This window comes from Leucoraja erinacea, chromosome 4, assembly GCF_028641065.1.
Source record: "Leucoraja erinacea ecotype New England chromosome 4, Leri_hhj_1, whole genome shotgun sequence".
NCBI lineage: Eukaryota > Metazoa > Chordata > Chondrichthyes > Rajiformes > Rajidae > Leucoraja > Leucoraja erinaceus.
Window position 1 is genome coordinate 58,612,271 of NC_073380.1, and position 13,260 is coordinate 58,625,530.

At 43.1% G+C, this 13,260-nt stretch overlaps 1 protein-coding gene across 1 annotated transcript in view; it reads right to left on the reverse strand.

The window, feature by feature from the left end:
* LOC129696450 (leucine-rich glioma-inactivated protein 1-like) overlaps positions 1-3,223 on the reverse strand; it is a 29,622-nt gene extending 26,399 nt beyond the window's left edge. Inside the window, 2 exon segments of the mRNA XM_055634347.1 lie at positions 2,298-2,369; positions 2,685-3,223. Coding sequence (XP_055490322.1) covers positions 2,298-2,369; positions 2,685-2,869 — 257 coding nt within the window. The 5' untranslated portion in view covers positions 2,870-3,223.
* Positions 3,224-13,260: the final 10,037 nt, after the last annotated feature.

Here is a 13,260-nt window from a genome sequence, read left to right on the forward strand (position 1 = left end):
GGAATATGTTAATGCGCAGAATCTTTTACCCAGAGCAGCGGAATCAAGATTTAGAGGACATAGGTGTAAAGTGACGGGGAAAGATTTAATAGGAACCTGAGGGGCAGCTTTTTTTACACAAAGGGTGATGGGTGTATGGAACAAGCTGCCAGAGGAGGTAGTTAAGGCAGGTACTATAACAGCATTTAAAAGACAGGCACATGGATAGGAAAGGTTTAGAGGGAAATGGGTACTCAGGCAGGTGGTACTAGTGTAGATGAGGCCTGTTGGGCGATGTGGGCATGTTGGGCCGAGGTGCCTGTTTCCACGCTGCATTACTCTATTACTCCACTATGTGAAAATTAGCTGGTCTATATCCTTTTTTCTTTCCAAAAGTGATCACATTTCAAAAGTATTTTGTGTGCTGGTTGTAAAATACTAGGACAGTTGCCAGGACTTGAGGGCCTGAGCTGTAGGGAGAGTTTAGGCAGGCTAGGACTTTATTCCTTGGAGCGCCAGAGGCTGAGAGTTGATCTTATAGGGGCGTATATGATCATGAGAGAAATAGATAGGGTGAATGCACACCCTTTTACCCAGGGTAAGGGAATCAAAAGCAAGAGGACATGTTTAAGGTGAGAGGGGCAAGATTTAATAAGCGAGTTTGGTATTCCGAAAAATGCAAGGAATCATGGGATTTACTTATTCCTCTCACGATAAACATTCTCGGCAACTGTGCTGCTGCATGTATACAGACCTGCGTTTCATCCGTAGTCAGCATCAAACCTGGGTCTCCGGCGCTGCAAGCGCTGTTGAATTGCTACTAGACCGTCCCCGTCCCCTACCGAATGTCCCATCCCTGTCCGGGGGCGGCCAAAGATGTCCGGGGTGACCCTGGACTGACGGGACACCGGCCCGGAGCATTGGAGTTAGCGCTTCTTCTCCGCGCTGGCTGTAAGCCTGGGCCGCTACACCTCCGGGCCGCTTTCCTGTCAGTCCAGGGTCACCTCGGACATCTCCGGCCTCCCCCAGACAGGGATTGAACATTTGTGAGGGGCCGGGGACGGTCCAGTCGCAATTTAACAGCGCTTGCAGCACCGGAGACCCGGGTTCAATCCTGACTACGGATGAAACACAGGTCTGTATACACACAGCAGCTCAGCTGCTGAGAATGTTTATCACGAGTGACCTTTGACCTGGGCATGCGCAGTCGGAATACCGAACTTGCTTATAGGGAGTGATGGGTATATGCAACGAGCTGCCCTGGGAGATAGTTCAGACAGATACCATAACAACATTTAAAATACAGGTATATGGATAGGATAAATTATGGATAGGACAAGGCGGGCAAATTGGACTAGTTTAAATGGGGCATCTTAGTTGGTATGGACCAGTTGGGCAGAACTTTCCGTTTGTATGTCGTCTACATGACATCTCTGGTACACGCTGATTCTACATAAATATAACTCTATACCATTTCCACATCAATTAAACGGTGCTATCTGTAGTTACCTTGAGAACCATTCTGACTACTGGCAAGAACCATTCTGACTACTGACTTTGGGCAAGACATGCGCTCTGAGGTTTCAAGTAATGCTTAAAGCTTTCCTGGGAACGTTTTTGCGGGATAATTTCTAAGTAATGTCGCAAAACACTGCGACGCACAAGTCTATTAAAAACCGCTACCTGATATGTCTTGGGCCCGAGACAGCGCATGTAAAGTAATTCCAATGTTCACAATGTTTTTGTTTTTGCTCATCTTCCCCTGCAAGGAATGTAAAGTATTGTGGCCGTAATTTTGAACAAAATGTAATCTTGCCCCCATTACACATTTCACTGCAGTCGATCCCACTGCAGTCCTTATAGGGTTCAGGTGCCAAGAATATACGATTCCCTTCTCGAGTTTGGATGCGGCTTTTTTAAATCCTTAATTATTTTTCCTAAAATTATTGCAAAAACGCATTTCCACGTCCAACCGTCTGTTGTTACAATACCCAGTGTAAATAATAAAAAATGATCTATATTTTAAATCCTGAATAAATAAATCATCATTTGGCAATAACAAAGCAAATTACGCCCGCTGCGTTGGAGTTTTGGTAGAACCTTGGATTATTATTTTTTTTAATCTCGTTGCTATTTGTTGCAATTGTGTTGTCATTTAAACCTGACTTGTTGATTGCAAATCTAAATATAAACAATGACTGCTGCAATAATCACGGTCGAAAACAGCAGTCGCTAATCAGCAACGAAATATGAAGTGAAATTGTGTTACCAAAAAAAGACACCGTTGCCCACGCGAATAAACACTGAAATAATCTTACAGAAGCTGCAGAGACGGCAGGAGTAAGAAGCTGCCTTCTGGGATTTCGCTGAAACCAGACTTCACAAATGATCTGTAAATAAATTAAATCCGTTAAGACACAAGAATGATCAGTGATTCAATCGACGGGCAATGTTGACAAATGGACGCATTTCATTTTGGCTACTGTATCTAATTATCTGTCAGTTGCATATCTGTAATCGCAATAGTCTATTTTTAGCCGGTGCTTGACAAAGATGTAACTAACATCTTTGGTAGAGATGGTTGTATCTATTTATCCCTGTCCTGCCCGACAGTGTCAATGCACCATTTATATAACGAGCATCTCAAGGCGTTTCCATTACTGTTAAATAACAATCACATTTCACACCACCGAGACAGTACTTACAAGGAAACTACGCCAGGCGGGAAACTGTGGGGAATGGATTTTCTATTTTCACACAAAGCATTGTCCTTAGAACAAGTGCATCCCGCGGGGCACTTCACCGCTTTCTTCGCTTCTGTCAGGAGCAAGAGGTATATAATCCACAAGAGCAAGGAACACCATTTTGTGCCTCTGTTTGCATTTTCCATTCTTCGAGTGCGCACTTGAATGCGATCGCGCTCCAGCAATATCCCAGCTTGTGAACTGGAAGGAGCTCTGACTACGTTCTTGCCTCTGAAGCCAAACTCCCAGCTACCTTCCAGCACGGCGCGGCTGCAACTGAAATCTGTTCACTGGTGCTGCAAAGCTCCTCAGCGCCTGCTCCTCTTCCAATTTACTACAGATCCAGAAATGATGAGCGATGGTAATGCAAAAAAAAACAAAAACCCTCTTTTAATTCTCATTTTTTAAATACCCGATCCCCGCAGTTCCTCGGACGGATCTGCATTTCCTGTTGTTTCATTGCATTTTACATTTTTGTATTTGCAAAATATCACCACGGACCCTTCGCCGTGAAATGGAACATGCTGCTCATCGGGGAGGGAAATAAAAAGGAAATGTCCTGAATGGATTCACCGTTCATCGGCTGCATGTGCAGAGCTGGAGGAAACCAGATTAAATGGAGAATCGTATACAATTGGAATTGGCAACGAAGTGCATACATACTCCACCGTTAATTAAGTTTCCCATTCAATGAAAATTGATTGTGTTTATCGAACTCCTAGGGAAATAGTGTTATTATATAAGCTGTCAAATTCAAGTGTATTCATTCACCCTGGAATATTAACATGCAGTCTTGGCGTTGTATAGCACAGAAATAGACCCTTAGGCCCACCATATCTATTCAACCAATGTGTAGGAATGAACTGCAGGTACTGGTTTACATTGAAGATATACACAAAATGCTGGAGTAAGTCAGCGGGGACAGGCAGCATCTCTGGATAGAAGGAATTGACGATATTTCGGTTCAAGACCCTTCTATAGACCTAGCTGAAGAATACAGGTCATAGATCATTGTTAGCTAGAGGAAGGTGACAACAAAGCATACAACGATAAACATGTAATCAAGTGGACAGTCAGACTAGAGAGAGAACTATCAATCCCACAGACTGGTCTGATTGTCGCCTTATTTAAATTTTTATCTTCGTATGCTTCGTTGTCACCTTCCCTTCGCTAACAATTATATATTCTACGTTTTCCTTCAACTTCATCCCCTTGAATGTCTCGTTTTCACATCTTACATTCTTTATCTCTGTGTCACTCTCTCACCTGACGTAGGTCGCCAACCCCTGCTTTATTATCACATGTACAAAGGCACAGTGAAATTGTTTTTTTTTGCATACAGATCAGGAGATTATTGACATACACTAGTACAATATGTACATAAAACTTAGAAAAAGCCCACTAAGTCTTTATGCAAGAGACTGGAGTAACTCAGCGGGTCTGGAGCAAAGGAATTGGTGATGTTTCGGGCAAGATCCTTCTTCAGAATCTTCTTCAGTCTGAAGAAAGGTCTCGACCCGAAACGTCACCTATTCCTTTTCTCCAGAGATGCTGTCTGACCCGCTGAGTTACTCCAGCTTTTTGTGTTTATCTTTGGTATAAACCAGCATCTGCAGTTCCTTCCTACACTATATGCAAGACTCGCCAGGTTTGGCATCGTTTCACCATCGTATCTATCTATACTAATCCCACCTGCCTGCATTAGTTCCAGATCCCTCTATGCTCTGCTCATTCAAGAACCAGTCTCTTAAACGTTGATGTGGAAACAAAGAACTGCAGTTGTTGGTTAAAACGCAAAATGACACAAAATGTTGGAGTAGCTCAGCAGGTGAGGGAGCATCTCTGGAGAACATGGATAGGTGACATTTCAGGTCAAGAGCCTTCTTCAGACTGATTGTACCGGGAGGAGAAGAAAACTGGAAAAGGGGAGAGGCAGGACAAAGCTTGGAGAGCAGTAGGAATCACAGAGGGGGAGTAATGAGAGAGGGTCTCACAGAACCCTCATCCAAGAGAGGAGGATGACTTCTTCAAAGTAGGCATACCTTGAGGAGGTTTTGCAGCGGAGCAGCCAAAGAAACAAAGAACTACAGATGCTGGGTAATACACAAAAGGACTTTTCCTAACTCCACCACCTTTGCCAGCTCATTTCAGATACCAAATTCTCTGTGTGTGGAAAATTTATCCCTCAGATCTGCATTAAAACTCTCCCTTCTCACCTGCATTCTGCTATATTTTGGTGAAAGGTTCCTGTATCTCTTGCCCAACGGTAGCAGAGAGAAGAGGGCATGGCCAGATCCTTGAGGTTAGATGTTATCGTACAATATTAACTCACTTTGTCTCTCAGATGAGGCGCGATCCCTTGATTATATTTTATTCTTATTTATGACAATAATATATAGTAACCTTTAAATATTTTACAGTTAAGTTGAGTTCATTGCCATTTGCACAAGTACGGTGAAGTACAGGTACAGTGAAAATCATCCTTGCAGCAACATCACAGGCACCTAGACTTAAACAAGTAAATCATAAATCATACATGAACTATTTATGAATTACACATATAATTCTGAAAGACAGTAATAAAGAACCAGATAGTGCAAAAAAAAACAAGACATAAGTGGAATCCCAATTAGAACACAAGTCCACGGTAGTGCAAGAGGAGTCCATAGTATCTTGTTGCTGAGGTAGGATTAGGGCTGTGCAGGCCCAAGAACCTAATGGTGAAAGAAAAGCAGCTGGTTCTAAACCTGGTGGTGTGGGACTTCACACTTCTGTATCTCCTGCCCGATGGTAGCGGTGAGAAGAGGGCACGACAGATGGTGGGGATCCTTGATAATGGATGCCGCCTTGTTGAGGTAAAGCCTCAAGTAGATGCTTTCGATGGAGGGGAGAGCAGTGCCCGTGATGGACCGGGCTCAGTCCACCACTCCCTGTAGCTATCTGAGGGTTGCAGTTGCCGTACCAGGCCAAGATGTAACCATTGAGGATGCTTTCTACAGCACATCAGTAGAAGTTAGTTAGAGTATTTGGTGGCATGCTGAATTTCAAGAATCAATGGTGTTTTATTGTAATCTGTCCCGAAACAAAACAATGAAATTCTTACGTGCAAGACAACAATATGTAAACATAGTACTGTGTAAACACCACCATAATATACTGTACAACATAAAAGTTCAGTATATATATCTCTCTATACTTATAAAACTCTGATCTTGGATGTGTATTGATTTGTGCGTGTGTTTGTGTGTAATCGCATCTTCGTGAAAAAGCGACGCGGGTAACGGTAGAATGTTTACATATTCCGGTGGACATTTTTCCCCTGGAGTCCAAAATCGCCTTATCAGAAAATTTCATGCTTTATTTCTCGTTATTACTGAAATTGTTCAAAAATCTGACAAAACTTTGAATTTAAAAACGACTGCCTTTCGCTGATGACGTTGCAATGGGTCTGCGTGCCTTCTTCCTCGCGCTGCGACTGACACCCCCCCCAACCCTCCCTCCTCCCCCCCGTTATTCAAAATTCACAGCCGGAGATGGTCGGGCCCTGGACTGAAGACCAAAGATCATAGCTGAAGACTGCGGCGGCCCAACTCGCGGTCCTTTAGTCGACACTCGCCCGCCCGCCCGCCGACTCCCTCGTCAGCCTACCCGCCCGCTGCCTCACCACTATGCTGCCTCGCGCGGGGTCCTCATGGTGGGGAGGTTGCTGCTGCTCTCTGCCTCTGCCTCTGGTCTCTGCCCTCTCTCTCTGCCCTCTGCCTCTGCCCTCTGTCTCTGCCCTCTGCCCTCTGCCCTCTGTCCTCTGCCCTTTGCCCTCTGTCCACTACCTGCAACCTCTGTCCTCTGCCTCTGCCTCTGCCCCTGCCTCTGCCCTCTGCCCCCTGCCCCCTGCCTCTGCCCTCAGCCCCTACCCTCTGTCTCTGCCCTCTGCCCTCTGTCTCTGCACTCTGCCTCTGCTCCTGCCCTCTGCCCCTGCCCTCTGCCTGCCTCTGTCCTCGCTCTCTCTACCCCCCTCCCTCTCTATCCGCGCCTGTGAGTTGTGGGCTATACATGAGTGGATAGGGCGGGGGATGGGGTAAAAGGAGCCAATGAATAATATTAATATAATATCAAGGGGGGTGGTTAGTGTGCGTGTGTGTGTGTGTGTAGGGGGTGGTTAGTGTGTGTGTGATGCCGCAGGCCACACCCACACGCCCCCCCCCCCCCCCCCCCCAAACGGGTCCCACTTGGTCTAGTAATATATAAGAAAGCAATAATAAAGGCCAAAATAACAATTCCCCCCGTCTATGTAGTTCGAAACTTATGCAGGTTGTAGTATTTAATAGTCTAATGGTTGTTGGGAGGAAGCTGCTCCTGAACCTGGACGTAACAGTTTTCATGCTCCTATACCAGGGGTGGGGAACGTTTTCATGTTGGAATGTCGCATTGTTAGCTGTAATCTAATAAGGCCGCATCCAAGATACTTCAATCAGATATGCTTCAAAATGTACATTATTTTTTTTAAATAGCCCTCATGACTTACTAATGTTTTAATTGTGGCCATCAGTCGGGGAGGATTATTTTGTTGAATCTTCTTTTACTCTTTGGTATTTTAAATACGTTCATTTTAAGATTAAAATAAAAATGGACCTAACTAATGAACCTTTTCTTGGTCTTTGTGTTAATCTACAGTGCATTCAGAAAGTATTCAGACCCCTTCACTTGTTCCACATTTCTCCTGTGATTCTGGTTCAGTCGCTTGTGAATTTGTGGCACGTGGCACAATCCAAATGACAAATTCAAACAATCTATCGCAAATAGGGAAGTTTGCGATAGATTTTAAAGGCACTGAAGGAAATTACAGTAAAGTGGAGAGCCATTAGAAGATGCTATGGTGGTTTGCATAGACAACCTTTTGATTGGAGAGAGACACTGAAGCCCTGCAAATGTTTGTGTGAGCTACCTTTCCTAGAACTCCCTTCATACATCCAGGATTGTTGTTGCTACAGGAGTGTAGCTAAGTACAGATCCAATGCCATCTGTAAATTTGCTGATGACACCACTGTGGTTAGCAGAATCATGGCTGGTGATGAGTCAGCGTGCAGGAGAAATAGAACACCTGGTTGATTGGTGCTGCAACAACAAACTCGCTCAACGCCAACAAGACCAAGGAATGAATGGTACTGACCTTCCTACCACCAAAGGGATCTACAGGAGTTGCTGCCTCAAAAAGGCAGCCAGCATCATCAGAAACCCACACTACCCTGGCCACATTCATTTCATTCCTGCCATCGGGAAGAAGGTATAGGACAGGGTAGTGTGGGTTTCTGCACGCCCTTCTAGGCCATTAAGTGTGGCCTTTTGTATGAATCCAAATTTTGTCGAACAAATCCTTTTATTTTTATTAATATGTTTTAATTCGTCTTTTATTATTTTTATTTTGATCTTAAAATGAACGTATTTAAAATACCAAAGAGTAAAAGAAGATTCAACAAAATAATCCTCGCCGACTGATGGCCACAATTAAAACATTAGTAAGTCATGAGGGTTATTTTAACAAAATAATGTACATTTTGAAGCATATCTGATTGAAGTATCTTGGATGCTACAGCTAACAATGCGACATTCCAACATGAAAAGGTTCCCCACCCCTGGTATAGGAGCATGAAAACTGTAACGTCCAGGTTCAGGAGCAGCTTCCTCCCAACAACCATCAGGCTATTAAATTCTACAACCTCTATAAATTTCGAACGACATTGCTATTTTGGCCTTTACTAAGTTATTGCTCTCTTATATATAACTCGACCAAGTGGGACCCGTTGGGAGGTGTGGGGGGGGGGGAGGGGGTGTGGCCTGCGGCATCACACACACACTAACCACCCCCTGCACACACAAACACTAACCACCCCCCTTGATATTATATTACCAGTTTTTCGATTTGTTGGCTTTTAGGCATCCAGTCCTTTCAATTAGTTTGCATTTAGGCGTCCCATCCTTTCGGTTAGTAGGCGTTGTAGATGCCAAGATCATGTTTTATCTGCCTGCACTGTTCATTTTAGTGAACCATATTATGTATGCAGATGATCTTGTGGTCTTTAGTCCATCTAGCGCTGGTCTCCAGCAGCTCCTTACTATATGTTCTGTATATGGTGTGGAACATGATATTAAATATAATGCCTGTAAGAGTGCTGTTATGATCTGTAGAACCAAAGAGGATAAATGTCTAAAATTTCCTGATTTTAAATTGTCTGACAATAATCTTAGTGTCTGTAATAAGGTAAAATATTTTTGGCATTTTATTACAGAACAAATGACAGATGATGAAGATATTTAATGGCAACGACGAATGCTGTATGTACAGGCGAATATTCTCTTGTGTAAGTTTGGTGCGTGTACAGATGTGGTGAAGATGTCTGTTTAGAGCATATTGCACACCACTCTATACTGCGCACCTGTGGTCAAACTATGGAAAGACAAGTTTGCAGAGACTAAAGATGGCCTATACTGATGCCACTGCTAAGGAAACCTAGATGGTGTAGTGCTAGTAACATGTTTGTGGCTGCAGGAGTCAGTAATTTAAAAGCTAATCTAAGAAATCATATGTATAAATTTATTTGCAAGATATATGACTAAAAATGTAATTATTGTGGCCTTGTCAAACATAAGGTTTAGCACTACACTATACGAATCCCAGTTGTGGAGACACTGGTATCGCTGTCTCGTTGTAGGACACTGATCTTTCTTTTTTATTCTGGATCTTAAATCATATATTGTGTTTTTTGTATATAATTTATGATGCTTTTATGTGATATACTAAGATTTTATAAATATTTTATGGTGTTTTGATATGCAATGTATTTTATGTAATGTTGTCCCTTGTCTGGACCTTGAGTCCAAAATAAAGTTTAATAAATAAATAAAACAAAAATCCATATCCCTCCATTTCGTGCATATCCATGTGCCTATCCAAAAACCTCTAAATGCCTCTATCATATCTGCCTTCACCACCATCTCTGGCAACGCATTCCAGGCACTTACCATCTTCCGTGTAAAAATACACCTGCCCCACGCATCTCCTCTAAATTTTGTCACTCTCACCTTCTAGTATTCGATTTTTCTATCCGGGGAAAAAGGTTCTGGTAATTTTATATACTGCCTCTCATAATTTTAGTTACAAATCCCCATTTTCCCAAAACCACCTTTGTCGGCCTTTCTAGTACCATTTGGATCCAATTAAATATTCTAAATACACCTCTTTCCCATACTCCTGAGGTCCTTTGGAAATGAATTTCTTTTGGCTAGGGAATTTAATCCTAATTTTTAAACAAGAAATACAAATTTAGTTTAGTTTAGTTTAAAGATATGGTGCAGAAACAGGCCCTTCGGCCCATTGGGTTCATGCGGAGCAACAATCCCCATACACTTGCATTATCCTACAAACTAGGGACAACTTACAATTTTCACCGAAGCCAATTAACCTCCAAACCTGCACATCTTTGGTGTGTGGGAGGAAACTTGTGGACACCCCATGCGTTCACGGGGAGAATGTACAAACTCCGTAGAGACAATACCTGTAGTCAGGATCAAACCCGGGTCTCTGGTGCCGTGCAGCAACTCTACTACAGCGCCACCATGCTGCACTGTGGCTTCGGTAAATTGACCCTAGTGTGTAGGTTGCAAAATCGGGGTAACATAGAACAAATTTAGTTTAGTTTAATTTAGAGATACAGTGTGTAAACAGGCCATTCAGCCCACCGGCTCCGCACCTACCAACGATCACCCCGTACACTAGCACTATCCTACACACTAGGGACGATTTACAATTATACCAAGTCAATTAACCTGCAAACATGCACATCTTTGGAATGTGGGAGGAAACCGGAACACCCAGAGAAAACCCACAAAGCTCACAGCGAGAACGTACAAACTCTATACAGCCAGCATCCTTAATCAGGATCAAACCTGGGTCTCCGGTGCTATAAGGCAGCAACACTACCGCCATACTAGTGTAAGGGTGATCGATGGTCTAAACTGAACTGTTCTGTATTTATGCTTACAATATTCTGTTGTGCTGCAGCAAGCAAGAATTTCATTGTCCTGTCTGGGACACATGACAATAAACTCTCTTGACCCTTGACTTGACTTGACTTGATGGTCGGCGTGGACTCGGTGGGCCGAAGGGCCTGTCTCCATGCTGTATCTCTAAAACTAATAAACTAAATTGTACAGCAGTCAGATACATCTGCTATGTTCAACTTCTAGAATAGGATGTTATCTGAAAAGTTAATCCATTTTTCCTTCAATTGTATCCCCTGAAACTGCAGGATATTTCCAAGATGTGAAAAGTACATAAATATACTACAAATGCCAGCAATCTGAAATAAAATAGGAAAATTAGGGAACACTCAACAGGTCAGGCAACATCTGTGGAGAGAAAAACTGAGTTGATGATTAAATCAAGAGACTTCATCAGAATTGGGTAATTGCTGTATCTTTAAATTAAAAATAAGATACTTTTAGGTTGAGGAGAGGAGTGGACCCTTTTCTAATTATTTTTATACGTGAATTGAATTAGCTTTACATATAAAGAAGAAGATTGGCCTTTTTTGCCTTCCATCACAGAGGAATGTGGGGAATCCGCTGTGGTGGATGTTTATGTTAACTTTTATGGAGTTGTGTCTTGTTGATTTTTTTTCGTATGGCTATATAGTAATTTGCATGTCACTGACTATAAAACACCAAAGGTAGACATAAAATGCTGGGGTAACTCAGCGGGACAGGCAGCATCTCTGAATCGAAGGCATGGGTGACGTTTCGTGTCGTAACCCTTCTTCAGACAGAGAGTCAGGGGAGGTAAAAGAAAGATATGGAAGGGTAAGGACAGTCAAACTGGTCGGAGAACTAGGATGGGGGAGGGATGGAGAGAGGGGGAAAGCAAGGGTTACAAAGCTAAAACACTTGATTATTGATACATCGCCCTCTCTACTAAACACTTTGACCTGTCAATAAAACAGGACTGCGGGCCTGGGATGAGCCGGGAGCGGTGAGCCCTGGGATTTGTAGTCCGAACGGTCACAGTGAACCCTGGGATTGGTAGTCCGCACAGTCTCGGCACTCACTGAGTCACCCACCATGGGGACTACATCACCCTGAGTTCCCTCTTCGGTCGCATGCATAGTTGCCGCTGCGGTGCACCCTGGGATTTGTAGTCCTAACAGTCATGGGTCCTGGCGGTGCGGGCCAAAGATCCTATAGCGAGCAAGATAGCCCACTCGACGAAAAAGACGCAGTAGGGTCATGGGCAGATTCATGGGTAAATTTCGGCCCCATTTCCGTAACCGGCTTCTGTCTCCGCCATCTTTGTCCACCATAGGGGGGTTGCACGTAAGGTCACTGGGTCATAGGGCTTGACGCACGGAGCCGCTCAATCCATCTGGAGGACATCCGTAACTTCCGGTATATGTTATTAATGCAAGAAACACGTACTTTCCTACCTGTTAAAAAACGCCAAAATGTTGAATTTTTGCGCTGAAAAAAATTGTGGAAGTCGGGGTAAGTGTGAGAGACATGTACCCAACTTTAGAATTCCAAAAGTGAAGCGAAATGAAGGAGGTAAAGAGAAGCGAGAGCTGAAGGGAAAACAGCAGCTAAAGTACTTGGCGAACATATCGGAATTGAAAATATTTGGAATTCTGGCGTTTGCTCACTGCATTTCATCAACAGCAAGGCATTATTTGTGTTTTTTCTTGATTCCTTTGGTATCTAAAAAGTCTCAGAAGTGATAAATCTGGCTGTAAATTTTTCTTCAGATGCGTTTTCATTTTGTATTTAAAAACCCACTTGAGAACCATGGGTGATTTAAAAAATTTACAGCCAGATTTATCACTTCTGAAACTTTTTAGATACTAGTGCAGAGACAGAATCCGGTTAGGGAAACATCCTCGTAAAAATGAAACATCTTTGGTAAAAATGAAACATCTTTGGTAAAAATCTTCTCCTCATTTTCTTTCTGCCTCTCCGCTTCACAATAAAAAGCAAAAAGATGCCAATGTTCCTTCCACAAGTGTGGGAAGTCTGGCCCAGATCAGCACGGCTGGGGCGCCAGGGTAAAGTTGCGGGGAGGTTTACAATGTATTTTTATGTAATGTTGTCCCTTGTCTGGGCCTTGTGTCCGAAATAAAGTTTATCATTATATCTAAAAATCTGGAGAAATATATTTGTGTGTGTTATATGGTTATATACATCTACTAGACTAAGTGGGACCTGTTGGGTCCCATGTTCACATGGGAGGGCTGGTCCCTCGACGCAATATTCCACCACTCTACCAATTCCACCTCTCCACCAATTACTTCCACCATTTGCAGTGCATTTTTACTTCAACCCAAACAACCATTTGCAGTGCATTTTTACTTCAACCCAAACAACCATTTGCAGTGCATTTTTTACTTCAACCCAAACAACCATTTGAAGTGCATTTTTACTTAAAAACAACCATATATTCATTTTCAAACCACATTAACGGCACTCACAGTTGAATAGACATGTATTCAGTGTTATT